We start from the raw sequence: 26,086 nt of genomic DNA on the forward strand, positions 1-26,086 counted from the left end.
TGGTATCTTAGCATGGAACCTTAGCATGGAACCTGGTGTCACCTTAGCATGGAACCCTAGCATGGAACCCAGTGCCTTAGCATGGAATCTTACCATAAAACCTGGTGCCTTAGCATGAAGACTGGTGTCTAATTGCTTAATAAATGATAACCACTATTATTATTATTACGGACTATCCCACCCAATATCCACACTCAAGCCCTTTGGTATTCAAGGTTCTGATGAGACTGGCCTGAGGGAAGCAGCTGGGTGGGCAGCCGCCGGAGGACATGGAGGCAGCTGGACGCCTCTGTGGGTGGAGGAAGAGAGGGGCAAGTGGGGGCCTCAGCTCTAGCCTCTCCAGGAATGCGACTGGGGCTGAGAGGGTGGGGGTGAGGGGAGATGCCTCGCCGCTGAGGTCAGGCCCTATTCAGAGCTGGCAGAGTGTTTATCATCATCCTCACGTGTGAAGGGAGGAGGGCAGAGAGGGAAGCCGGCAGGATGAGGAGGAGGAGGAGCAGCAGCTGCAGAGGGTCTGGGAGGGACTTTCAGTAGGGCCACCGCTGCACAGTCCCTCACCTACCCTTGCACTGGGGTCCTGGGAGACCTCACCAGTCTCTCCACTAACTCATCCAGTGAGTGGGGGGCAGAAGGAGTGTCCCCCACTCATGGACCCACCCAGGAACAGGATATCCACCCCACAGCGTGCCATTTGCAAAGCTCTTCACAGCAACCCTGCAAGCTAGGTGTTATTTTCATTATCCCTATCTTACATTTGAGGAAATTGAGGCTGGGGGCGGTCAAGCATGCTGCCAAGAATGCTCACTGATGCTAACCCCATCTCCTGGTCTCCGCACAGAACACAGAGGCAGCTGGATGCCTCTGAGGATGGAGGGCGAGGGGGGCCAGTGGGGGCCTCAGCCTCAGCCTTTCGGGAACACGGCCAGGGGTCAGACGCTGGCTTCCAGGGGTAGATGCAGGGCAGGGGGCATGTAAGAACAGATGTGGTCTTAAAGGGCACAGGTGGCCCATGCTGTTTTCCCAGGTCAATGCCAGGCAGGCTGGGACTCTAGCACCCAGCTCCTGATCCACCCCTCCAGACACACACCCCACCAGTGCGGGAATGCTCAGCCTTTCCCTGCCCAACACAACCATTTCCATCCTTGAGATTCCAATTAAGGGAGTCCCAGCTGCTCCTTCAGTCCCCTGTCCCCCTTCCCGGGTCCCCACCACCAGAGGACGACCCCTCCTTAGGACAACCCCAGTTCCCTCCAGCTGCAGTTCAATCTGTTTCCCCCTAGGCTGTCCTCCCAGAAGACCAAGAAAAGCATCTAGTTACCCTCAGGGACTGTCTGGTAGCCACTCCTCTACTGAATCATGAACCACTCTGAGCCTCAGTTTCTCCTCATGGAAAAAAGGAAAACAACTGGCACCCAGGGAAGTAGTAGGATGCCAAGGCCCCATCAGTGAGGGAGGTCTTCGGGATGTATGTAGGGTTTTCCCCTTGCAGGCAGGCTCCTCTCTCCTTAGCTTCCCTGTCTCCCTCCCAAATCCTGGAAAGCTAAGTCCTCCCTCTCCTCCCGTCCTCCCCCAGCAGCCTACAGAACTTCAGGGAACTCCGCCCAGTTAGGGAGCCTTGCTCAGTGGCTTTCCATTCAAATTCCAGAGGGTTTCCCACCACCATCTCAGGGTCTCTCTCTCTCTCTCTCTCTCTCTCACACACACACACACACACACACACACACACACACACACACTCAGGCTAAAGCCGCAATTCCTGCCTTGGCTCTGTGGTTGACCCACTTTGGTCTCTCGGTTACCCTCTTCCAAACTGATCAGATCAGAGAGAGAAACCACTTTGGTTGGCATCACCTTAGCCTCTCCCTGAAACGAAGAATATCCCAGGTGTGTCCCCAGGAGGAGTGAAAACTCCAGGTCCAAGTCCTGAAAGTATCTGAAGCCAAGCCCTGTGGAGAGGCATTCCCACTCTGACTTAAAGGCGGGCCTTTAAGATCCTCTAATCCCCTACATACCCTGGAACAATGCTTCTCCCATCTTACAAATGGAAGGAGGGATTTGCACAAACCCTCACAGAGAGCGGGAATCAAAGGTCACAGCTGAAAACAAAAGAGGCCAGGACCTGAATGATATACTTTTATCCCAAATGAGCCTGGTGGGACCCCCCGCCATTCTTCATCCACCCCACCCATATTGATATAGAAAATGACTTCCATACTCCCAAGAAAAGAACATTCGCTGAGTGTAATGATGAGTTCTCTCTATCAACTTGACTAGGCTATAGCACCCAGTGATTTAACCAAACACTACTCCAGGTGTCGTGCGAAGGTGTTTTGTAGATGTGATTAAAGTCTACAATCAGGTACCTTAAGTAAAGGAGGCTAACCTTGAAAAGGTGGGTGGCCTCCTCCAATCAGTTGAAGGCCGTAAGAGCACAAACTGGGGTTTCCTGAAAAATAAGATATTCTGCCTTAAGAATCTGCAACATCAACTGTGACCTGAGTCTCTGGCCCACACACTTCACACTTGTCAGGCCCCACAATTGTGTAAGCCAATTCCTTACAATAAATTTCGTAATATGGGTTCTGTTTCTCTGGAGAACCCTGACGAATAAAGTGAGCAGATAAGAGAAGTCAAGAACTGGGCGGGTGTGGTGTCTCACGCCTATAATCCCAGCACTTCGGAATGCCGAGGCGGGCAGATCACCTGAGGTCGGGAGCTCAAGAGCAGCCTGACCAACATGGAGAAACTCCATCTCTAAAAATGTACAAAATTAGCTGGGTGTGGTGGCGCATGCCTGTAATCCAAGCTACTTGGGAGGCTGAGGCAGGAGAATCGCTTGAACCCGGGAGGCGGAGGTTGCAGTGAGCTGGGATCGTGCCATTGCACTCCAGCCTGGGCAACAAGAGTGAAACTCCATCTCAAAAAGAAAAAAAAAAAAAAAATCAGGAACTATGGGTCCTACCAACATAAGGAGCTCCCATTGGCCATAGCTAGATCAATTGGATCCAAGAAAAAAAAAATGATCATCTGAGTTTATGATCCATAAAGTAAATGTCAAGGTGTCCATACTGACAATAAATAATTGAATAAATAAGTGAATTGGGGATAGGTCACCATTCTTTACAGCAGAATTCCAATTAATAAATGTAGAAGGAATGATGGAAAGAGAAAATCAAACACACCCAAATTGAGGAGCATTCTTCAAAGTAACCAACCAGCACTCTCCCAAAGTGCCAAACTCATCAGCAACAAAGAAGGATAGAGGAACTGTCCCAGATAGGAGGAGACTCAGGAGACATGATGACCACATGCAATGTGGGATCCTGGATTGGATCCTAGATCAGAAAAAGGGCAGTGGTGGGAACACTGGCCAAATTCTACTACAATCCTCAGATTAACATCAGATCAATGTGAATGTCCTGGTTTTGATAACCATGCATGGTTATGTAAGATGTCAGCATTAGGGGGAGTTGGGTGAAGGATATAAGGAAACTCTCTGTACTATTTTTGCAAATTTTCTGTAAGTTTAATCATCTCAAAATACAAAGTAACAAAACAAAAACTTGGGTCCTAAGGAAGACACAGATTAGGGTCAGATGAGAGTCGGAGGACAGTTTAAGAATTAAGTCCTTGGAAGGGGAGAGGAGTTCAACCTGAGAGGGTCCCAAGACACCCCCAGGAATCAGACAAGGGATGCTCAGACTAAGAGGGCAGAGGAGGAAGAATGCAGACCACCCAGGGAGCATGGCAAACAGAGCTGGCCCAGGGATAAGAGGCACAGGTGCTCCGGCATGGGGTCATCACCTGGAGAGAGCCAGACTGCATCCAAGGACAATAACCATACCGCTGCCACAACACCACAGCCATCACAGGTCACCGGCTACCATGCACCAGGAGTGGAAAAGCACTCTCCATACATCTAATCCTCACCACAAGACTGCAGGCAGGACTCATGACCCCAGCTTATGGACCAGGAAGCTGAGAACCTGTGCACTTCAGAAAATGGCCCAAGGCTACTCAGCGATAAGCAGGGGAGGCAGGAAGCAAATCAGCTCTGATGTATATTTCCAAACAGCTAGACAAGAATAATTCCAGTGTTTCTAGCACCAAGAAGAGATAAATATTTAAGGTGATGGATATCCCAATTACACTGATTTGATCTTTACAAATTATATGACTGTATTAACCTATCATGTGAGCCATGAAAATATGTGCATCTACTAAAAAAAAGAAAAAAAAAAAAAAGGCCAGGCTCAGTGGCTCACACCTTTAATCCTAGCACTTTGGAAGGCCCAGGTGGGAAGACTGCCTGAGCTCAGGAGTTTGAGACCAGCCTGGGCAACATGGTGAAACCCCATCTCTACTAAAAATACAAAAAAAAAAAAATTAGTCAGGTGTGGTGGTGTGCACCTGGAGTCTCAGCTACTCAGGCAGCTGAGGCACAAGAATCGCTTGAACCCGGGAGGAGGAGGTTGCAGTGAGCCGAAATCGTGCCACTACACTCCAGCCTGGGTGACAGAGCGACACTCTGTCTCAAAATAAAAATAAAATAAAATAAAATTTCTTAAAAATCAGCTCTGACTCCCCAGGCCCCTAATCTTAAAACAAGAGACTTTGACTGTTTTCTGTCCAACTTTCCTCCTCACAATGTAAAACAGCTACTGAGAGCTCACCACCTCACAAGACGGCCGGTCCAGTGGAGAACATTCAAACTGTCTTCCCTGGAGGTTCGGCAGGCCTCAGTAAAGCAAAACACGACGAGCCAGTCCACGCTCACTTCCTCTACCCAACCCAACTGCAACCTCTGTCCTCAGACTTTATTCACAGAGGGGTGTTGATCATAATTGCTAGCATTTATCTATTGCTCTGAGCACTTCGTAGGCATTAATGCATTTAATTCTTACAACCATCTTATAAAGCAAAAACTGTTTATGACTATTACAGATCAAGAACTCAAGTCACAAAGAGGCTGTGCAACTTGCCCAGTGTCAGAGATAGTGAGTGTTGAAGAAGAAAAGTCAGACTTGGAGTTCAGCTCAGATTCTCTCCCCAAGCCTCTCCCTAAGCCTGGGCTCAAGTCCCCGGTCCTGGTTCCACCACCTTACTGGTTGTGTGAGCGCATTGCTCAACCATCTGAGCCATTTCCTCCTCTGTGCCCTAGCGATTATATTAATACCTATCTTGTAGTGTTGCTGTGAGGATAAGATTAAATAGATCCTGTATGTGCAAAGATATAGGAGTTTTGGAAGCTGTGCACTGATGTGGAATTCAAGCCAGCGTGAGTTCTGTATGCAGAAGAGGGCTCCAGGGCTTTGCTGCTGCTCCTCCAACCACATATGACCCCCGAGTCACCTTCCTCCCCTGCTTCCTCGAACAGGACATAGTCTGAACCCAGACACCCCTAGACACCCTCGCTTGGGTGCGCCGGGCCAGTGCCAGAGGAAACAGGCCGGGGGTTAATCTGTGACTCGCTCTGTGTTCCTCTGTGCCCCAAGACACATACACCCCTCTCCTCCTAATGGCCCCCCGCTAACATCCCACCCACCTGCCCGCTGCAAGGGGCATTGGCCAAGTCACTCATCAGCCAGGAGCCAGAACCCTGAGAGAGAGGTAGCAGGGGTGTCAAAGGTCCTTGGCAGGGAGGAGCAGAGAGAAACAACTGTGGCGGAGGGGGGCATGCATGGCCAGCAGGTGGCTGCAGGCAGAGGAATCCATTGGAACAGGGTAAGGCAGCACGAACCACAGTCATTCCGTGGAGCTGCCCTGGCCTGCTGGCTGGTGGATTTCTGGGGCAGTTCGCTGTTTGTGATTTCTGGGGCACTTAGCTCTTTATTATGCTAGGATCTCAGAAGAATAGAACAAGAGTTATCTATTGAGCCAAAGCCTATCACATGCCAGGATTTTACCTACATTCTCTCTAATCCTCCCCTCAACCTTGCAAGGTCAGCATGATATCAGCAAGATATCAATGTCACCATTTTTATACAGCTGAGGAAACCTGATTTCAGAGTGGGAGTGACTTGCCTGATACAACATGGTTCATGTAAATAGCAGAGTCAAGAGCCTCCTAAGCTGGAGGCCACAGGGACTCCAACTGCATGCACCAGGCCACATCTCCTGCTGTCCAGGCTCAGGAAGCGGATAGTTCTAGGTCAGTGGCTTGGGAGGCTCAGAGAACTATGACTGAGTCTGAGCCTCCAGGCAGAGCCCAGGAGCAGAGAATGCTGGGTTCTCATAAGGCATCCTGGGCCTCCCTCCATACCAGCAGGTTCTCTCAGGCAAGGTGGAGCCCCAGGAGGCAAGGAGCTGCCACTCCCCACTGCCAGGCTCACCACACCCTGGGAGGGGGTGATCCACCAGCAAAGGCCTCACTCTCCCTGCCTAGCCAGCTCAACGGGCACCACAGACCCCCCCGAGCTAAAAGCCAGAAGCAGCCAGGTTGGCTGGTGTGGACCAGGGGTCTCCTCCCACCCCACTGACAGAGCTCCTAACCTGAACTGGACCTTCTGCCCTCCCCTGGCACCTCATCACGAACCCTGCCCTCCTAGATCCCTCACCTGCTCAGTGGGACTCCACTGGTCTTTGTTCCCTCTAGCACACTTCATTCAGCATCCTGTTTCACCGGGACCCCCGGACTTTCCTCTCCTCTCTCCCTCTCCATTCTCCATCTCCCATTTGCCCTTCTCCCTGCTCTGGGCTCCTACCCTCCCCCTCTGTAACTCCTCTGGTCTCTCAGATGCAGCAAACCCCTGTGTGATGTTTACACAGCCCCAGAGTCAGAAACGCTGAAAAATATGAGACCTTTGGGGAGCCACATTCCAGGAAAATGAGAAGCCAGTCACAGCTCAGTGTCTCCTCACCCCCAGCCTTGCCCCTCCCTGCTATGGGGAGCAGGCTGTGTGTGTGTGCATGTGTGTGTGTGTGTGCGGGCGCATGTGTAAGGAGAGAGACAGAAAGAGAGAGAGAGACTCAAAGATGTCAGGGGAAGTTAAAACTTCTTGCAAAGTTGTTATAAAGCAAGAGGAAGTAGCTTCTCCCCCGAAAACCTGCCTCATCCTTGAACCCATCCCCAGTGAAGCTGAAGCCAGAAGAACAGAGACCAGGGAAAGCAGCAACTTCCCCAGGGCCTGCATCCAGTCAAGTTGAAGAGGCATTTCCAGGGGCAAACACAGGCTCCTCAAGTGCTGCCAGGGACTCCAGCATCAGATGTTGAAAAATAATGCAGATCGCTAGGTCTAACCCCAGATGCACTGAGCCAAACTTGAGAGGGCAGGAGTATGCTGAACAGGCTCACCAAGCGATACTGAGGCTCACTGAACACCTCGAGGGAACACTGACCCATCGCTCTCCCCTAAGCAATGATACAGTCAGAAAATCATGAAGTCACAGCTGTGGGGAGTAGAGGCTGAGTGTAGAACAAGAGAGGTCCCTTGCTGTACTGAAATCTATCAGACATTAGAGCCAGACTCTCAGACCTGAGCAGGAAGCCCACATCACTGCCCGCTGGTTGCATAACTGGTGTAAGACTTTCCCTTCAATGGCCCATTTGACAGTGTGAACAATCACATCTGCTTCATGTGTGGTGTTTCAAGGATTAAATGAGAAGAGTGTCAAGTAGTCACCATGCAGGGGATACTTAATAAACAGTGGCTATAGGCCACGCACAGTGGCTCACACCTGTAATCCCAGCACTTTGGGAGGCCAAAGCAGGCAGATCATGAGGTCAGGAGATCGAGACCATCCTGGCTAACACGGTGAAACCCCGTCTCTACTAAAAATACAAAAAAATTAGCTGGGCATGGTGGCAGGCGCTGCCTGTAGTCCCAGCTACTTGGGAGGCTGAGGCAGGAGAATGGTGTGAACCCGGGAGGCGGAGCTTGCAGTGAGCCAAGATCGTGCCACTGCAGTCCACCCCAGAGTGAGACTACATCTCAAAGTAAATAAATAAAAATAAAGATAAAAAATAAACAGCGGCTATAAGCAAAAGCAAGGAAAAGGTAAATTCTTTGAAAAGATCAACAAAACTGGCAAACCTTTAGCTAGACTGATTAAGATTCAAAGAAAGAAGACTCAAATTACTCAAATTAGAAATGAAAGAGGGGACATTGCTACCAACCTTACAGAAATAAAAAGAATTATGAAGAAATACCATGAAGAAATCAGACAACTAAGATAAAATAGACAAATTCCCAGAAAGGCACAAACTACCAAAACTGACGCAAGAAGAAATTAGAAGTCTGAATAGATCTTTAATAAATTAAGATATTGAACTGGCAATCAAAAAACTACACACAAAGAAAAGCCCAGGTCCAGATGGCTTCACAGGTTTAAATGTTCTCCACAAACTTTTAAAGAAGAATCAATACCAATTCTTTACAAATTCTTCCAGAACATAGAAGAGAAACAAACGCTTCTGAAATCATTCTATGAGGCCAAAACCAAACAAAGATATCACAGGAAAAAGAAAACTACCATCCAATATATCTTTTGAATATAGATGCAAAAATTCTCAACAAAATGCTAGCAAAGTGAATCCAGAAACATTTAAGAAGGAGAAATACACCATGATCAAATGGGACTTATGCCAGGAATGAAAGGTGGTTTTAACAACTGAAAATCAATTAATGTAATATACTGTATCAATAGACTAAAAAAACAAAAGCCACATGATCATCACTAAAAGAATTTGACAAAATCCAACACCGTTTCATGATTTTAAAAGCGTTCAACAAACTAGGAACAGAAGGAAACTTCCTCAACCTGATGAAGAGCATCTATGAAAAACCCACAGCTAATATTATGCTTAGTCATGAAATATTGGATAGTTTCCTCCTAAGTTCGGGAACTAGACAACGATTTTTGCTCTTGCCACTTCTAGTAACATTGTACTGAAATTTCTAGTCAGGACAATTAGGCAAAAAATGAAATAAAAAGCATCCCGGTTGGAAAGGAAGAACTAAAACTATATTCACAGAGGACATCATCTTGTATGTAGAAAATCCTAAGGAATCCTTTAAAAACTATTAGAACTAATAAATAGTGATGATTGTAAGATAAATCATCACTACACAAAATCAATTATATTTTTATATACTGACAATGAATGATCTAAAAATGAAATTAAGAACAACTCCATTTAAAACAGCATCGAAAAGAACAAAATACTAAAGAAAAACTTCACAAAAGAAGTAAAAAAGTATACTCTGAAAATTACAAAATATTGTTGAAATAAAGAAGATATAAATAAATATAAACACATCCCAAGCTCATGAATCAGAAAACACAAAATTGTTTTTTGGTGTTTCTTGTTTTTTTGTTTTGATTAAAGTCTCACTCTGTCACCCAGGCTGGAGTGCAGTGGAGCAATCTCAGCTCACTGCAACCTCCACCTCCCAGGTTCAAGAGATCCTCGCACCTCAGCCTCCCGAGTAGCTGGCATTACAGCTGTGCACCACCATGCCTGACTAATTTTTGTATTTTTACTAGAGATGGGGTTTCATCATGTTGGTCAGGTTGGTCTCGAACTCCTGATCTACCTCAAGTGATCCACCTACCTCGGCCTCCCAAAGTGCTGGGATTACAGGCATGAGCCCCCACTCCCAGCCTCAAAATTGTTAAGATGGCAATATTCCCCCAATTGGCCTACAGATTCAGTGCAAACCCTATCAGAATTCCAACTGGCTTCTTTGTAGAAATTGACAGGCTGATCCTAAAATTTATTTAAGGGACATAGAATAGCCAAGATAACCTTGAAAAAGAATAAAGTCAGAGAATTCACACTTCCCAGTTTTGAAACTTAATACAAATGATGCCAAGATCATTCAGTGGGGAAAGAATGATCTTTTCACCAAATAGTGCTGGAACAAATGGATAACCACATGCAAAACAGCATTTACCTTACTTCACACCATATATAAAAATTGACTCAAAATGGATAAAAGACCTAAATGTAAGAGCCAACTGTAAACTCTTAGAAGAAAACAGGGGTAAATCTTTGTGACCTTGGATTTGGCAATAAATTCTTAGATATGAAAGCAAAAGCATAAGCCACTAAAGAAAAAATAAAATAGACTTCATCTAAATTCAAAACTGGCTTTTAAGACAACCAGAGAATGGGAAAAAAAATCAGATCATATATTTGATAAGGAATTTGCATCCTGAACATATAAAGAACTTTTACAACTCAATAATAAAAGACAAATAACCCAATTTTTTAAATGAACAAAGAATGTCAATAAACATTTCTCCAAAAAAGATACACAAATAAAAAACACATGAAAAGATACTCAACATCATTAGTCGTCAGGGAAATCAAATCAAAACCACGATGAGATATCACTTGACATCCACTAGAATGGCTACAATCAAAAAGTCAGATAATAACAAGTGTTGACAAGGATGTGGAAAAATTGGAACCTTCACATATTGCTGGCAAGAATGTAAAATGGCACAGCTATGTTATGGGTTGAATTATGTCCCTCACAAAAGATGTGCTGAAGTCCTAACCCCCAGCACCTTTTTGGAAGTAGGGTCTTTACAGATGTAATCAAGGTCTAAAATGGGGTCATGAGGATGGGCCTTAACCAACTATGACAGTTCCTGATAAAAAAAAAAAATTTGGACACAGAGACACACAGACACAGAGGGAAGATGATGTGAGGATACAGGGAGGCCACCATGTGAAGACAGAGGATGGATGATGCATCTACAAGCCAAGGGACACCAAAGATAGCTAGAGACCTCCAGAAGCTGGGAAGAGGCAAGGAAGGGCCCCTGCAGGTTTCAGAGGGAGCACAGCCCTGCCAACACCTTGATTTTTGACTTCCAGCCTCCAGAACTGTGAGACAATACATTTCTGTTGTTTTAAGTCACCTAGTTTGTGATACTTTTTTAGGACAGCCCTAGAAAACAAATAGAAGCTATTGTGTAAAACAGCTGAGCAGCACCTCAAAACAATAAACATAGAGTTACCCCATGATGCCACAATTCCACTTCCAACTACACACACCCAAGAGAAATGAAAACAGATGTCCACACAAAAACCTGTACATGAATCCTCATGGCAATATTAGTCATAATAACCAAAAAATGAAACAACCCAAATGTCCACCAAATGATGAATGGGAAAACAAAATGGGCTACACTCATACAATGGAATATTACTCAACCATAAAAGGGGAGCTACAGCATAGACATACCTTGAAAATATTATGCAAAGAAAAAGAAGCCAGTCCTGAAGTCCACAGCTATGAAATCATCAGTCAGCAAATATATAGAGACAGAAAGATTAGTGGCTACTGATCGTTGGGGTGGGGTGGGGGAGAGATAGAGGGATTAGGGGTTCAAGCTAAAGGGTACAGGGTTTCTTTCCGAGCTGCTGAAAATCTTCTAAGATTGACTGCAGTGATGGTCACATAACTCTGTGATGCTACAAAAAAAAATCATTGAATTGTATACTTTAAATGTGCATATTGTATGGTAAGTGAATTAGTTATACCTCAATAAAGTTGTTTAAAAAAAAAAAAAAAAAACGGGAAATTAAGCCCTCAACCCCAGGAAGCACTATTAAATACATGGTATTGGGCTAGCGCTGGCCAAGAAGACAAAGACAGGGCTTGGTCTCCAGAAGCCATAGACCAATGGTTCTCAAATGTGACTGCAAAGGAAGTGCACATGGGAAATGTTATTAAAATAAACTTTATTATGATATAATTTACATACAATAAAATGCATCCCTTTTAGGAATAGAGTTCAACGGGTTTTGACAGGTGCACACATAATTACCACAATCAAGATAGAGAACATTTCCATCCCTCAAGGAAGTTCCTTCACACACCTTTGCAGCCGATCTCCCCACCACTCCCAACTCCAGGGAACTACTAACCTGCTCTGTCACTAGCGATTTGTCTTTTCCAAAATGCATTAAAAGGAAATCACCCAATATGTGCCCTTTTTGTGTCTGGCTTCTTTCAGCACGATGTTTTAGAGGTTCATCCACACCGTTGCGCATAGATCATTCCTTTCTATTGCAGTGTAGTATCCCACTGTACTATGACATCACAATTTCTTTATCCATTCACCTGTCATTGAATATTAAGGTTCGTTCCAGTTAAGGGCTATCGGAAATAAAGCTGCTATGAATATTTGTGAACAAGTCTTTTTACAGACATGTGTTTACTTCTCTCATATAAATATCTTGGAGTGGAATTTCTGGGTCATACAGCAAGTGTATGTTGAATTTTATAAGAAATGGACAAACTGTTTCTAGAGTGGTTGTACCATTTTACATTCCCACCACTGGTTACCACTTTTGAAAATCCCAATGCCCAGGTCAGGTCGTAGCCAAAACAAATTAAATCAGAATCTCCAGGGAGTAGAATACAGACATTGGTTTTCTTAAAGCACCCAAGTGATTCTAATGTGCAGACAAGACTTCAAACCACTGCTAGAGATATCAGGGGCCATACAGCAGGCAAAGAAGCAAAAGATATACTATATTTGCCTATAGAATTTCCTCACTCTTCCTTGATAATGGAGAGAGAGAAAAGAAGGAAAAACAAAAGCAATGTCTATCTAGTCTTCACACCACTGCCCACAGAAAACTTTGTTGATCTCTCAGATTCTCTCTACCTTACAGGAGGTAGAAGGCCAGAAGAATACAAAATAATAAACACATGTTAGCAACTTTTTAACAAGTGAGTTTTGAGCTTAACATTTTAGTAGTGTTACCATTCCCAGCACTCACAAGAGCTCTACAAGATAAATACTGCTAGAATCACCGTGTTACAGATGAGGAAGCTGGGGCCCAGAGAGGTTCAGTAACTTGCCCAAGATCACACAGTTAGTTACTGATGCAGCTGGGATTTAAACTTAAGCCTGTCTCCAAAGTCAAAGAGCTTAAACACTCCACTAAGCTCAGAGCCATCGATGGGTCCTGGGGCCATGAACCTCCTCCCACCCAGGTATTTACGCTAGCAGGAGAATACAAGCCTCCAGCCTAACTGTAAAAGAAGGCTGCAGGTGTGTTTACAAGACTAGCAGGAAAGGTAATGTGCAATGAGACTGAGAGGTGGGGGTTAATTATGGGATTTCCTTTCCTTTCAAGCTTAAAGGATGAGATTTAAGCTCTTTTGGTACAGGGGAGGAGACCAAGTTGTTGCTGCAGCCTCCTCCCTCCGCCTCAGTTGGTACTTGGGACAGGAAAGTTACAGGGCCTGGAAAGAGGTAACAGAGAGCTAAGGAAGGAAGCCAGTGGGTAAGAAAGAGCCACCCAAGAGGCTGAGGCCTGGGCCATCTGCCTGCCCAGCAGCTGCCTGGTCTTTTCACTGAACTCTTGTCTTGACCTGCAGTGGACAAAGAGTATTTGGCTGGAAGACGCTGCTGTTGTCAACTGAAACTGCTATTTCAAAACAAGGAGTGAGGATCAGCAGGGAGGAAAGCATTTTCCAAAATGTATCCAGGGGCTAGGGGAAACTGGGTGCTTGCCACCCAGGAACTTTCTGTACTATCCTTTGCAACTTTTCTGTAAACCTAAGACTATTCTAAAATTAAAAGTCTACTTAAAATAATAAATATATAAATAAAACTTATTTGAAAGTTATGGAGTCATACAGCAGGGGACAGAAGAGAAAAGCAAAATGGAAGAAAAGCTGCTATATACACACAGCACATGTGCTAACATAAAAGTGGAAGGTAGGCAGGGCGTGGTGGCTCATGCCTGTAATCTCAGCACTTTGGGAGGCCAAGGCAGCCAGATCACTTGAGCCCAAGAGTTCAAGACCAGCCTGAGCAACATGGTGAGCCCCATCTCTACAAAAAGTAAAAAAAAAAAAAAAAAAATTAGCCAGGTATGGTGGCGCACACTGCAGTCCCAGCTCAGACTCGGGAGGCTGAGCTGGGAGGACTGAGGATGGCTTGAGCCCATGAAATCGAGGCTGCGGTGAATCGTGACCACACCACTGCACTCTGCCCTGGGCAACACAGTGAGATTCAGTCTCTGAAAAAAAAAAAAAAAAATTGGAAGACAAGTGCTGGGCCATTCATTTTAAATCCTCAACAGGAGAGAAACAACTGGGGACAGATAAGGATCCCAATGAGGGGTAAGGGTGGGAACTAAGGGAGACTGGGAACTCACTTCCTTCAGGAGATGTAGTGGGAGGGCTGGAGAATGGGGTTTCCATGAACTACAGTAAGATTCCTGGCTCTGACCCAGGTCCCTCTCTTCAGTGTCTGATGCTTTCACTCTTGTTCTCTCTCCTCACCTGCTCCCTGCCCATTTAACCCAGAGCAGACCAGAATCACATCCAAGGCCCCTATGCCAAGGTGCCATTAGCCAAGGTGGGCACCGTCATGGGGCCTGGATGTTGGATGTGTACAATGGGGCCACTGTGAGCCCTGCCCACCTCACAGAACTACAAAGATGAGGGAAAACATGTTGTAGATTACAAAGTTCTGTGTAGAGAGAGGTGACTCAGGGTTCATAGCAGGTCTGCTCCTAACAGTCCCAAACTGGAAAGAACCCAAATGGCAATCAACAGTGGAATGGATAAATACATTGTGGTTTCTTCACATAATGGAATACAACATAGCAATTAAAAAGAATGAGCTCCCGCAACCCACAAGAACACGATGAGCCTCCCAGACACAATGCTGAGCGAAATACGCCAGACACAAAAGCAAACATACTGTGTGATTCCATTTCAATGAACATTCAAGAACAAGCAAAACTGATCTCTGATGATACAGATAAAGATAGCAATTACCTTTGGGGCATATTGACTTGAAGGAACATAGGGGTTGCTTTTTGGGTGCTGGGAATGTTCTAGATCATGATCTGGTTCTCATGTATGTACAAATCTATCAGAATGTACATTTGAGTTTTGTATAATTGAGAGTGTGAATCATACCCCAATTAGAAAAAGGAATATGATTAGAATTATTATTTGGCGCACCCTCTGTGTCAGAAGGTAGGAAGGCTTTTGGGAGGGGTAAAGTGATTTTGCTGCTACTTCTCTCCTGCTTTCCTCCATCCCCTCAGCCTCTCCTCAGAAAGGAAGGACTTGTTTCTCAAAATTCCTTTATTCCATCCTTCTATCCCTTTATTGGCACTCCTACTATGGACTAGGTACTATTCGGGAAGCTGGGGTGGAACGCAGCTCTCAGCCTTCCGATGCGCAATCAACACATAGATAACATTGACTGTGAGCTGGCACTGAGGCTCTACCTCTACCAGCAGGAGCATTTTCTCTCAAGCATGTCCAAGTGGCAGAGAGCTGGGCACAGAATATCTGTGATTCTTTCCAGGCTTTAACTATCGTTCCAAGAAAGGAGAAAGGTGCCTACTATATGCCAATGTGCATTTAATCCTCTGCAACCCAGCTCACATATCTGGAAAGCAGCAGGGGTAGAGTTCAAACCCAAGTAGGTCTGATTCCCGTACCCTGCCCTTCCCAACACTCCCATGGCCTCCTAGCTGCCAGGTCTGCATTGCCCTGTCTCTGGGCATCTGTAGTGTCACCCTCCAAGATGGCCCCCACTGATTCTTGCCTCATGGTATTCAAGCCCTTATGTAGATTCTTTCCACACTGAATAAGGCTGACCTATGTAACCAATAGGATATTGCAGAAATAACAGTGTGTCTTCCAAGAATAGTATATAAAAGACATTGTGGATTCTGCCTTGCTCTCTCTTGAATCATTCATTCACTCTTGGGAAACCAGCCACCATGTTGTAAGGACACTCAAGTAGCCCTATGGAGAGGTTCGTGTGGCAAGAAACTGAGGCTACCTGGCAACAGCCAATCCCAACTTGATAGCCACATGACAGAACCACCTTGGAAAATGATCCTGTAGCCCGTCAGGCCTTGAGAAGACTGCATCCCCAGCCAACATCTCAACTGCAACCCCATGAGAGACCCCTAGTCAGAACCAGTCAGCTAAGCCACTCCCAACATCCTGACCCCCCAAAACATTTATTATCATGAGATAATAAGTGTTTGATGCTATTTTAAGCTACTAAATCTGGGGGCCATTTATTACACCATATCACTCCATATACATAACACAGCCCCTGTCAGAACCATCGCTTCGTGCTGCAGGAACAGTCTGAGGGTGGTGTGTGAAGGCATTAGGAAGCAGCCACTTAGCGGAGGAGTGGCTAGAGCAGGCTGAATAGGGAAGGATCAACATCAGCAAGAAACCCCAAGTGCATGGTGGTACTGTGAAAGGAGACCAAGCAAAGCTGAAACCCTGGAGCCATCTTTCCTAGAAATTTCTCACACACCTCATCTATCTCAGTAAGTGAAACCATGTGCACCCAATTACTCTGGCCAAAACCTGGGAGTCATCTTTAAGCCCACTCCCACTCTCACACCCAACATCCGATGGCTCAGTGAGGCCCCAGCTCTCCCTCAGAAGGCATCCCAGACCCAGCCCCTCCTCACTGCCTTTCTGGCGAGCACCATGGACTAAGCCACCAGGCTGTCTCGAGTAGGCAACACCAGCGGCCTCTTGGCCCATGTCCCTACTCCCATCTGGGTGCCTGCTCAAGGCCAGAGTGGCCTTCTCAGAGTGGAAATCCAATCGCATCCCTCAGGCCCAAACTCCCCAGCACTCACTACTCTCCAGCCCTCTTTCAAGTGTAACAAGCTCCTCTCACCTCAGGGCCTTTGCACCTGCTCTTTCTCCTCCCCTACATCATCATCTGGGTCCCACCTCACACAACTCTTCCTCCAAGGAGTCTTCCTGGGCTACCTTAGCAGAATTCTTCTCTAACCCGTTGCTCCAGCTCATTCACTTCAAAACTTGCTTGCCTATTTAGTGCCTGTCTCCCCTATTGCAAGACCCATGAGGGCCAAGACCTTCTCTATCTGTTCACTTGGAACAGCGTCTGGCTCATGGAAGGAGATTACTAAACATTTATTAATGCATCCTGCCTAGAAGCAGGGGATGGACAAGATGACCTCCAAGTTGACAAGGCTATAAAATCCACAGTATAGAGCTCTGCTGTGGCTCTGTGGCTCCCGCTGCCCTTCCCAGCAGGAGAAAAAGGCAGGGCAGCAGTAAGAGCTGTGGTTTCAGGGAGAGACCCACCAGCTGGGTGGAGCGCTCACCACCAGTGGGTCTCATTCCCTATAGAGGAAACTCCTATACAAAGCCCATCTGTCTCTCTGGTTACTGCCCTGCCAGTATACCCTCTCCTCCACTTAGGTGGCCTCCTTGAGCAGGGCAGAGCAGGACTGCTGCAGCCTGGTGCATTCTGAGCCCCCAGCACACGTGAGACTCCTGAAGTAGGCTATGCCCCCAAAAAGTCATCTTTGGTATTTACCTGCTCCCATGCACAAGGCTACTGCATGACAAGGGGCCATCTGTCACATCTTTCTGGGCCTCTCTGGGCCACCCATCTCCCCTAATCAGATCCTCACTGCCCGTAAGTTTATCCCATTATCCTCCCTAAATGTATCCTGCTGCTGTCAAGAGATGGAAAGAAAAAGGAGGAGTGGCAGGCAAGGATGGAGAAATGCGTGCCAGTAGGCAGTGAGGGATGAGGAGAAGGAAGCACAAAGGCCCAGGGACAGAGAGCAGGTGAAGAATTACACTGGGACACCTTGAGGATGTCACTCAACCTGGGGCGCCTCAGTTTCCTCATCTGTAAAACAACAGGATCTTTTGGCCAATGTTTTATGCTCTAAAGGAATTAAAAGAACAAAGTCTGATAATGCGTGTGAAATGCTGTCTAAGATCCAAAGCACTGTACAAATGTCCATTGCTATTAAGAGAAAAGGTTGCAGGAAGGGCAGGAAGAAGGGGTAGATTGGGGAGGAGCAAGAAAACTGGAAAGTTCTGGTGTTTAAGGCAAAAAAAAAACTCTGCTCTGGATAAACAGAACAAGGAGGGAGGTGGAAGGAGAAGCAGAAACGTAGTCTCTCTCCAGGGGAGAACAGGCTGAGGGAGGCCGCAGGAAAGCAGAAGACAAGGGAAGGGGCAGAAAACTCACTGCATGGAGGTACCTGCTGCAAGCCAGGCCCTCTGCACCTCTGCAAGGGGAACATTCCAAGCTGGAGTCTACAGATGGAGACGCCCTCCAGCAAGGTGTGTGCTTGGCTTAAGTAAAGTTTCTTTGGAGGAAGATTCCTCCCAGACCTGCTTGATCCATCAGCACCCCTTCCCCAAGGTGACACTTGTCCCTCCAAGTTCCCAGCAGCTGAGCATCAGTCACGACATTTTTGAGCACCCACCCTATGCCAGGCACTGGGCTGGGCACTTCACATACATTATCTCATTGAATTCTCATAACAGCTTTAGGAGGTAGGCTTCTTATTCCCATATCCCTGAGGATGAAACAGAGGCTCACAGAGGTACATACCTTGCCCAAGGCCACCCAGCTAATAAGAAGCAAAACATGAAATGCACCAGATACAGGTCCCCAACTGCTCAATGAATGCTCCTTTTGGAAGCATCTTCTTCTACTCCCTGAACTCCTTGAAAGATCAAATATGAAGAGCAAACGCAGGGAGTGAAAGGGCAAGGAGGGTTACAAGCAACAATGGGAGAAGGTGCAGACATTTGCTGCAAGCGAAAGGCAAGGAATGCCGTTTCCACCCCCCGACAGCGCTGAGCCATTGGACAGAACCATTTCCTTCCCAAACTCATAACCCATCTTGGTGCGGATCCCCCACCCCCTGTTATTCCAAGAAGCTGATATATGACTCCTGGGTCCAAACCTCAGTGGATACATCAGGGGCTGAGCCAGCCTGGCCAACCAGGGCCCAGCAATCCCTCCAGTCTTCTTGCCTCAGTTTCCCTCTCCCATCAAGACCAGCCAGGAAATACTCACGGGGAAACTGAGGACCAAAAGGAGACCTGGCCAATAAAGAGGAAGGGACAGTCTCTCAGGGGGTTCCAGACCAACCAATCCTGACCCCCGACCTCATTCTCCACTTAGGCCACCCACCCGCTTCTCCTGCCCTGGGGGACCTGTGGCTGTAGACACTGAGGTTTTCTAGTTGGCCAAATTGGGCCAACTGGGGCTTTGCACGGCCCGGGGTAACCGAAATGGATCCCCTCCCCCTTCCCCTCTCCCCCTTGAGAACTAGCAGAAACACCTTGAAAGGCCGCTCCCTCGGAGCTCGGTCCCCACCAGACACCCCCAGTAACCGCCCAGATTGCGCGCCGCGCCCCCAACTCACATCCCCCGACTCCCCAGCCTGCCCCTGCCCCCGCCCCCGGGCCTTCGCCTTCACCTTGACCTGCGCCCGCTCCCAGGCCCAGGCGCTTTGCATAAACAAAGAGAGGAGGAGGGACGCCCCGGGCACCGCCCCCGCCCCGCCGGCGCCCCCGCTCCAGTCTGGGACCCCGAGCCAGGCCTGTCCCAAGTCCTCCCGGGCCCGCCAGCCCGCGGCCCCTTACCTTGGCCTGGCATTTCCGATGACAGGAGAAGCTGCAGACTGCAAGAGAGCGAGACACAGAAAGAAAGTTTTAGCCGCGAGGTATGAAATGGAAACTCCGCGAAATCTCCTCCCACCCCAGCCCGCAATCCGCGCTCGGGAGGGAAGGAGGGAAGGAGGGACGGAGGGAAGGAGAGAGGGAGAGAGGGAGGGGACGGAGGGGAGCGGCTGCCGGGCCTGCGGGGCGGGGAGCGCCCGGGACTGCGGACCCGCGGCCGGGGAGGCAGGGGGCTCCCAGCGCCAGAGCCTCCCCGGGTGCGGGAAGGTGAGGGGAGCAAGGGGGAGTCCCCCACTGGGCCCCTGCCAGGGGCAGAGGTAGCCCGGACCCGGGCCCCACGCCAGCCCCACCAAGGAATAAGGGGGGCCTTCTCGCCTTACACACACACCAGGCAAGCAGACGACATCGCAAACCACAATCACACTTACTCTGACCCAGAGGCAGACACACAGACCCAATTCAGAATCCAGGGGAGGGTCCACGCGTATACACATTACACCCACACACACACACTCACCCAGAACCACTCCCACCCATCCATACATACATCCGTGCACACACACACAGCGTCACACACAGATTCATCCAAGAAGACCCCTGACCCAGGGCACCAACACACACAATTTTGTGGAACACCCTTAGATGCAGCCTGACACAGATTTGTGAATACAGACATGTGAACAGATGCTCACATAAACTTCATGTGCATGACTTGAAACACACACACACACACACACACACACACACACACACACACACACACACAGGACTTGCTCTTCTTCCTATTACCAGAAGCTGGAATCAAATTTCCTATAAGGTTCCCAAAGCCTGGAATGTCCCCAGCCCTGCTGCCCCACCCCCCAGGGCTCTGGGACTCCACCAAGGGGTTTGGTGACCTCCCTGCAGATCTCATGGGTGGGTGAGGGGTCTCCTGGGTTCTGCACTGCTTTGGGTCTTGTTGGCTGCCCAGGACCTGCTAAGGCTGGGGGGTTAGGAACTCTGGTTAGAGAAATGGGGAGGGCGAGGTAGGGGAGCGCCCTGACTCCAAATCCTCACAGCCACAGCCCAGGACCACAGCCTTCCACCTCCTTCTCCTAGATCTACTGCACCCCACCCCCTTCCAGCTTTGAACCAGCCTGATTCTCAGCAGAGGGCAGAAAGGGAGGTTGAGGCACAGACGAGGACCAAGAGCAGCCCAAAGAGGCTCCGGGGTTCCCCACACTAAGGCTTCTTCTGGTTTGTCTGAGGCAGAAGGGGCTGGGAATGGGGAAGAGGGAGAAGCTGGGAGGCACACTGGGTGGTGCCTGGAAAGGGACCTTGGCCACTGTCCCTAACATGGGATCTTCTCTCAGAACCTAGTCCTGGCCCAGCCCAGGCCTGTGACTCACCGGTGCTGAGCAAAGCTTTCCTGACCCCACCAGCCACCCAACCCAGCTCAGGGACATCTCCACCCTGGCCACAGCAGGACATACTCCCCGCTCAGCCACACAAGCGTTACCATCCCTCTGACCTTTCTGCTTCTCCCTCTCCCTCAGCACCCCCACCAGCCCGGGTAGCAACTCCCTCCCTTCGCAAAGGTGTTCCCTTTTGGACACCAGCAGCCTCTCCTGCCCCACCCCATCCAAATAGAGGAAACTTCCCCTTTGTGGGTCTGACAATGTATGCTCCTTTCTGGGGGACCTGCCTCTCTCTCTCTCTCTCCTACACACACACACACACACACACAGAGAGACAGAGAGAGAGAGAGAGAGAGAGAGAGAAGGAGAAGGAGAAGGAGAAGGAGAAGGAGAAGGAGAAGGAGAGAGGGAGGGAGGGAGGAAGGAAGGAAGGGAAGAAAGGGAGGGAGGGAAGGAAGGAGGAGCCTGGTACACAGGCGAGGCTTAATAAATGTTTGCTGAGTTGGACCTGTCTGAAGATCTCCCCTGAGGTTTACACGCACCCCCATTTAGTCATGTCCCCCCCACTCTCAGATCGTTCCTGAGCTGTAGACCGCCACCTCAACGTCTCATGTCCAACCAAAAAGGAGTTTCTAAGTATCCACCCAGTCTAGACATGAGGGACACAATAGGGGCCGGACTCCACCTCCCTCCAGCATGCTCCACACTCTGACAGTTCCCAGAGTGCCTCAGGGCCTTGGCACTTGCTGTGTCAGCTGCCTGGAACACTCCCCGTCACCTCAGCACTCCATTGTTCCCTGGACCGAATCCCTCTTATCCTTCAGGAATCCACCCAAAGTCATCTCCTCAAAGAGGCCTCCCCTGACCACTCAAATTAGAGTAGCTTTCCAATTATTCTTTTTCAGCACCCTGGTTATTTTCTAAAGTTGCCCTGGGTAACTTCTCTCTAGTCTATCTCCCCACACTACACTCGGGAGGGCAGGGAGCATGCCTTTCTCCTTCGTACCGTAGCCCCAGCAGCTAGAACAGTGTCTGCTTCAGGCCCACGAGACCATACAGCATCTTTGTGCAAACTAGAAGGAGGCCCACCCTCTGGGCAGACCAGCCCCAGGGACACACAGCTGGGTTCATGCACAGTGTCTTTGTGGAAATGGTGAGAAGGTGCCCTTTCTCCAGGCAGATCGGCCCTGTGCCAAGATGCATGGCTTGGTAGGCAAAGGGTGGGCTGGCTCCTGTGCTGTCTCGGGTAGGCACCCTTGGCAGCACATGGCCTGCATGACTGTACAGGGCAGCCCTGCCTGTCACACAGTGGGCACACACTCAGCAAATGCCCTCAAGTGAGGAAGCAAACGGAGAAATCATCAGGTAATTGCAATACGCTATGCTGAGTGCTTCCTGCACACTGGAATGCAGAAAGCTTGTCCTTGGCAGCTCTACAGAGGAGAACGAGGGAAGACCACCCCCACTCCAGCTCCCAGCCCAGAAGACAAAAGCTTAGCAAACTGAAAGCAAGGGGCAGATGCCAAGCAGGGCAGGCTTGGCCAAGCCCCCATGAATGGATATTGACACCTGCAGAAGCATCCGCCTCCAACCCCAAGGAGGCCCGCTTGCTGAGTTTCCTCCAGGGAAGCCCCCTATGCATGCCTGTCCACCTATCTCACATCTCCTCCCAATGGACAGTATGTCCTCCTCTCTAACTTGTGTCCCTCTTGCTGTAATCTCAAGTTTGGGCCTGCCAATCTGCTGGCCTCTCACTTTCAGATCGATGAAATATTCAGATGGGTTACAGAAAGGGAAACTGTGGCAACCGGCCTCGCAGGTAGCTGCCAATATTTCTTGCATCTGCTACTCATACCCTTCTGGAGTCCCCTCCACACTAAATAGGGCTGATTTATATAATCAGTCAGATATTATAGAAATGACAGTGTGTGACTTCTGAGGCTAAACCATAAAAGACACTTTGACTTCAGCCTTGGTCTGTTGGATCATTTGCTCTGGGCCAGTGACCATGTCATGAGAACACTCAAGCAGCCCTATGGAAAGCGCCGTGTGGTGAGGGGCTGAGGCCTCCTGCCAATAGCCAGCCCCAGGTTGACAACATTAAGTAAGCCATGTGGTAACTGGATCCTCCAGCCCCAGTCAGGCCTTCAGGTGAATACGGCCCCGGTGACATCTTGACTGCACCTTTTATAAGACACTCCGAGCCAGAACCACCCACCCAGCCAAGTCACTCATGAATTCCTGAGCCGTGGAAACCATGTGGAATAATAATTTTGATTTTTTTCTTTTTTCTTTTTTTTTTTTTTTTTTTAAAGACATGGTCTTGCACTGCTCTGTCACCCAGGCTAGAGTGCAGTGGCACAATCTCAGTTCACTGCAAGCTCCATCTACCAGACTCAAGTGATCCTCCCACTTCAGCCTCCTAAGCAGCTAGGACTACAGGCATGTGCCACCATGCCCTGCTAATTCTTGCATTTTTTGTAGAGAGGGGGTTTTGCTATTTGTCCAGGCTGGTCTCGAATGCCTGAGCTCGAGCAATCCTCCTGCCTAGGCTTCCAAAAGTGTTAGGATTACAGGAGTGAACTATGGTACCCAGCCTGTATTTATTTTAAACCACTAAGTTTATGGGTAATTTTTTATGCAGTACTAGATCACTGATATCAGAACACAAGACCCATCAGAATGCAAGAGCCAAAGGTAGCAGATGCTGGGAACCAAGGCCAGAGGCCATCTTCTGGGTCCTACCTTGCCCCTTGGTGCCTGCAAACCCTCGCTTTAACTCCTTCCTCACTTCCCTTACCCTACCAAGTAATTAGTCATTGTGTTCCAGAAAGTAACTCTTAAGAGGCTAACATATTCTGTAACAGCCCAACTAAGACACCCCCCACCACCATTGCCACCTACCCCTTCCTCCCTTCAACAGAGAAAGGGGAAAAACCCAGTTTCCAACCCTGGGAACATCAGATACTGCTGGGGAGACAGCCAGTTTATGAGTGACAGGGGCCAGTCCGTGAGTGACAGGGATGCTCACTCCACAGGTACCATTTCTCATCAGAAGGATGGGGACACGCAGGGAGGAACAAGAGCAGGAAAACCCCAGCCTTCTCCTCTCCTGAATCCTCCACAGAGACACATGTCAGGATGCGCCCCACCTGAGCAGATCATGACCTCCCAGCTCCTACAGAAGGCCCCAAAATTACAAACTCACCCATGCACCCTCCTGAACCAGTGACCCTGTCCAACCAGAGCTCCATGGAGCCCCAGGAGCCCCATCTCTGCCACAATATCAGCACTGCCCCTGCACAGCAGGGCCCAGTGGTGGCCTGAGAGGGAGCAGAAAACCCCTTAGTGAAAAGGGACCCTTAGATTACTCTGCTGGGGTGAATAACTGCACCCCCAGCCCTTGGCCCCAGCTCCCGCCCCAGCTGGGCTGCCGGTACTCTGTCCTGGGGTTGCTTCCTGCCTCTCGGGAACACAGGAAGCCAACATTGTTGGGATCTAAATGGCCTTTTCCTCCTGGACTTGGGTCGGAAAATGAGCACATAGCCTCAGTGTGCACCTGACCCCGGCGATAACCACTCGCATGCCTGGTCCAGCTTCAGCTCCTTCCCTGGCCGGCACAGAGCCACAGGCCTGGCCACCTGCCTGCTCACCGGTCACTCAGCCTGCCCTGCTGGTTCATCTCCACGGCCTGGGCTGGAGGTGTGCGGTAGCTAATTTAATGAGTCAACTTATATAGGCCATGGTACTTAGATATTTGGCGAAACATTGTTCTGGATGTTTCTGAGAAAGTTGGTTGGTTTTTATTTTTTAGATGAGATTCACATTTAAATCAGCAAACTTTCAGTAAAGCACATGACCCACCATAATTTGGGTGAGCCTCATCCAGTCAGTTGAAGGCCTTAATAAATAAGACTGACCTCCTCAAGCAAGAAGGAATTCTGCCAGCACACGGCTCTGGACTCGAACTACAACAGGGAGGGGTACCCCGCCTGCCAACCTATCTTGCAGATTTTGAACCTGCCACAGCTCCACAATCACGTGAGACAATTCCTTAAATAAATCTCTATCTTTTTTTCTACACACATCCTGTTGGTTCTGTTTCTGCAGAGAACCCTGACTGACACAAGGTGTCTCAGGGGATGGTCAGGGGACATGGTGTGGCTCTGAAGTAAGAACAGGAAGAAACCTTCCAGATCAAGCTTGTCCAGCCTGCAGCCTGCAGGCCACATGTGGCTCAGGATGGCTTTGAATGTGGCCCAACACAAATTCGTAAACTTTCTTAAAATATTATGAGATTTTTTTTTTTTTTGCAAGGCAGGGGGGCATATAAGATGGTTTCTTATATGCACCCAACTCTTTCTTTCTTCTTTTTAGTCTTTCTTTCTGAGACAGGGTCTCGATCTGTCACCCAGGCTGGAGTGCAGCGGTGTGCTCACAGCTCACTGTAGCCTCGACCTCCCCAGGCTCAAGTGGTCCTCCCACCTCAGCCTCTGGAGTAGCTGGGACTACAGGTGTGTACCACCACACCCAGCTATTTTATTTTTTTATTTTGTGTAAAGATAGGGTCCTGCTATGTTGCCCAGGCTGGTATCGAACTCCTGGCTCAAGTGATCCTCCCACCTCGGCCTCTTTTTTTCTCCCTCCCCCAAGATGGAGTCTTGCTCTGTCACCCAGGCTGGAGTGCACTGGCATGATCTCAGCTCACTGCAACCTCTACCTCCCGGGTTCAAGCAATTCTCCTGCCTCAGCCTCCCAAGTAGCTGGGATTACAGGTGCTCGCCACCATACCTGGCTAAGTTTTTGTATCTCTAAGTAGAGAAGGGGTTTCACCATATTGGCAAGGCTGGTCTCGAACCCCTGACCTCATGATCCACCCACCTTGGCCTCCCAAAGTGCTGGGATTACAGGTGTGAGCGACCGCACCTGGCCCCATTATGAGATTTTGTGTGTGTGTGTATGTGTGTGTGTGTTTTTAGCTCATCAGCTATGATTAGTGTTAGTGTACTTTACGTGTGACCCAAGACAATTCTTTTCCCAATGGGCCGCAGGGAAGCCAAAAGATTTGACACCCTGTTCTAGACCATCCCATCCAGTAGTGTTCAGACTTTTATCTTTTATTTTTACAGCCAAATTCCTCAAGCAGATGGCTATATGGAATCACAATGACTCTAGTTAAGATTCACTGAATGCAGCCGGGCGTGGTGGCTCATGCCTGTAATCCCAGCATTTTGGGAGGCCGAGGTG

The 26,086-nt window shown here is 48.6% G+C and overlaps 1 protein-coding gene across 1 annotated transcript in view; it reads right to left on the minus strand.

Annotated features, from left to right (window-relative positions):
* The window catches only part of TNS1 (tensin 1), a 203,906-nt gene that overhangs the window by 159,578 nt on the left and 18,242 nt on the right, over positions 1-26,086 (minus strand). The window contains exon 3 of the mRNA XM_011964571.1: positions 19,407-19,444. Within this exon, the coding sequence (XP_011819961.1) occupies positions 19,407-19,444 (38 nt within the window). The remainder of the gene's footprint in view (positions 1-19,406; positions 19,445-26,086) is intronic.

Source organism: Mandrillus leucophaeus, unplaced genomic scaffold, assembly GCF_000951045.1.
Source record: "Mandrillus leucophaeus isolate KB7577 unplaced genomic scaffold, Mleu.le_1.0 Scaffold70, whole genome shotgun sequence".
Lineage (NCBI taxonomy): Eukaryota > Metazoa > Chordata > Mammalia > Primates > Cercopithecidae > Mandrillus > Mandrillus leucophaeus.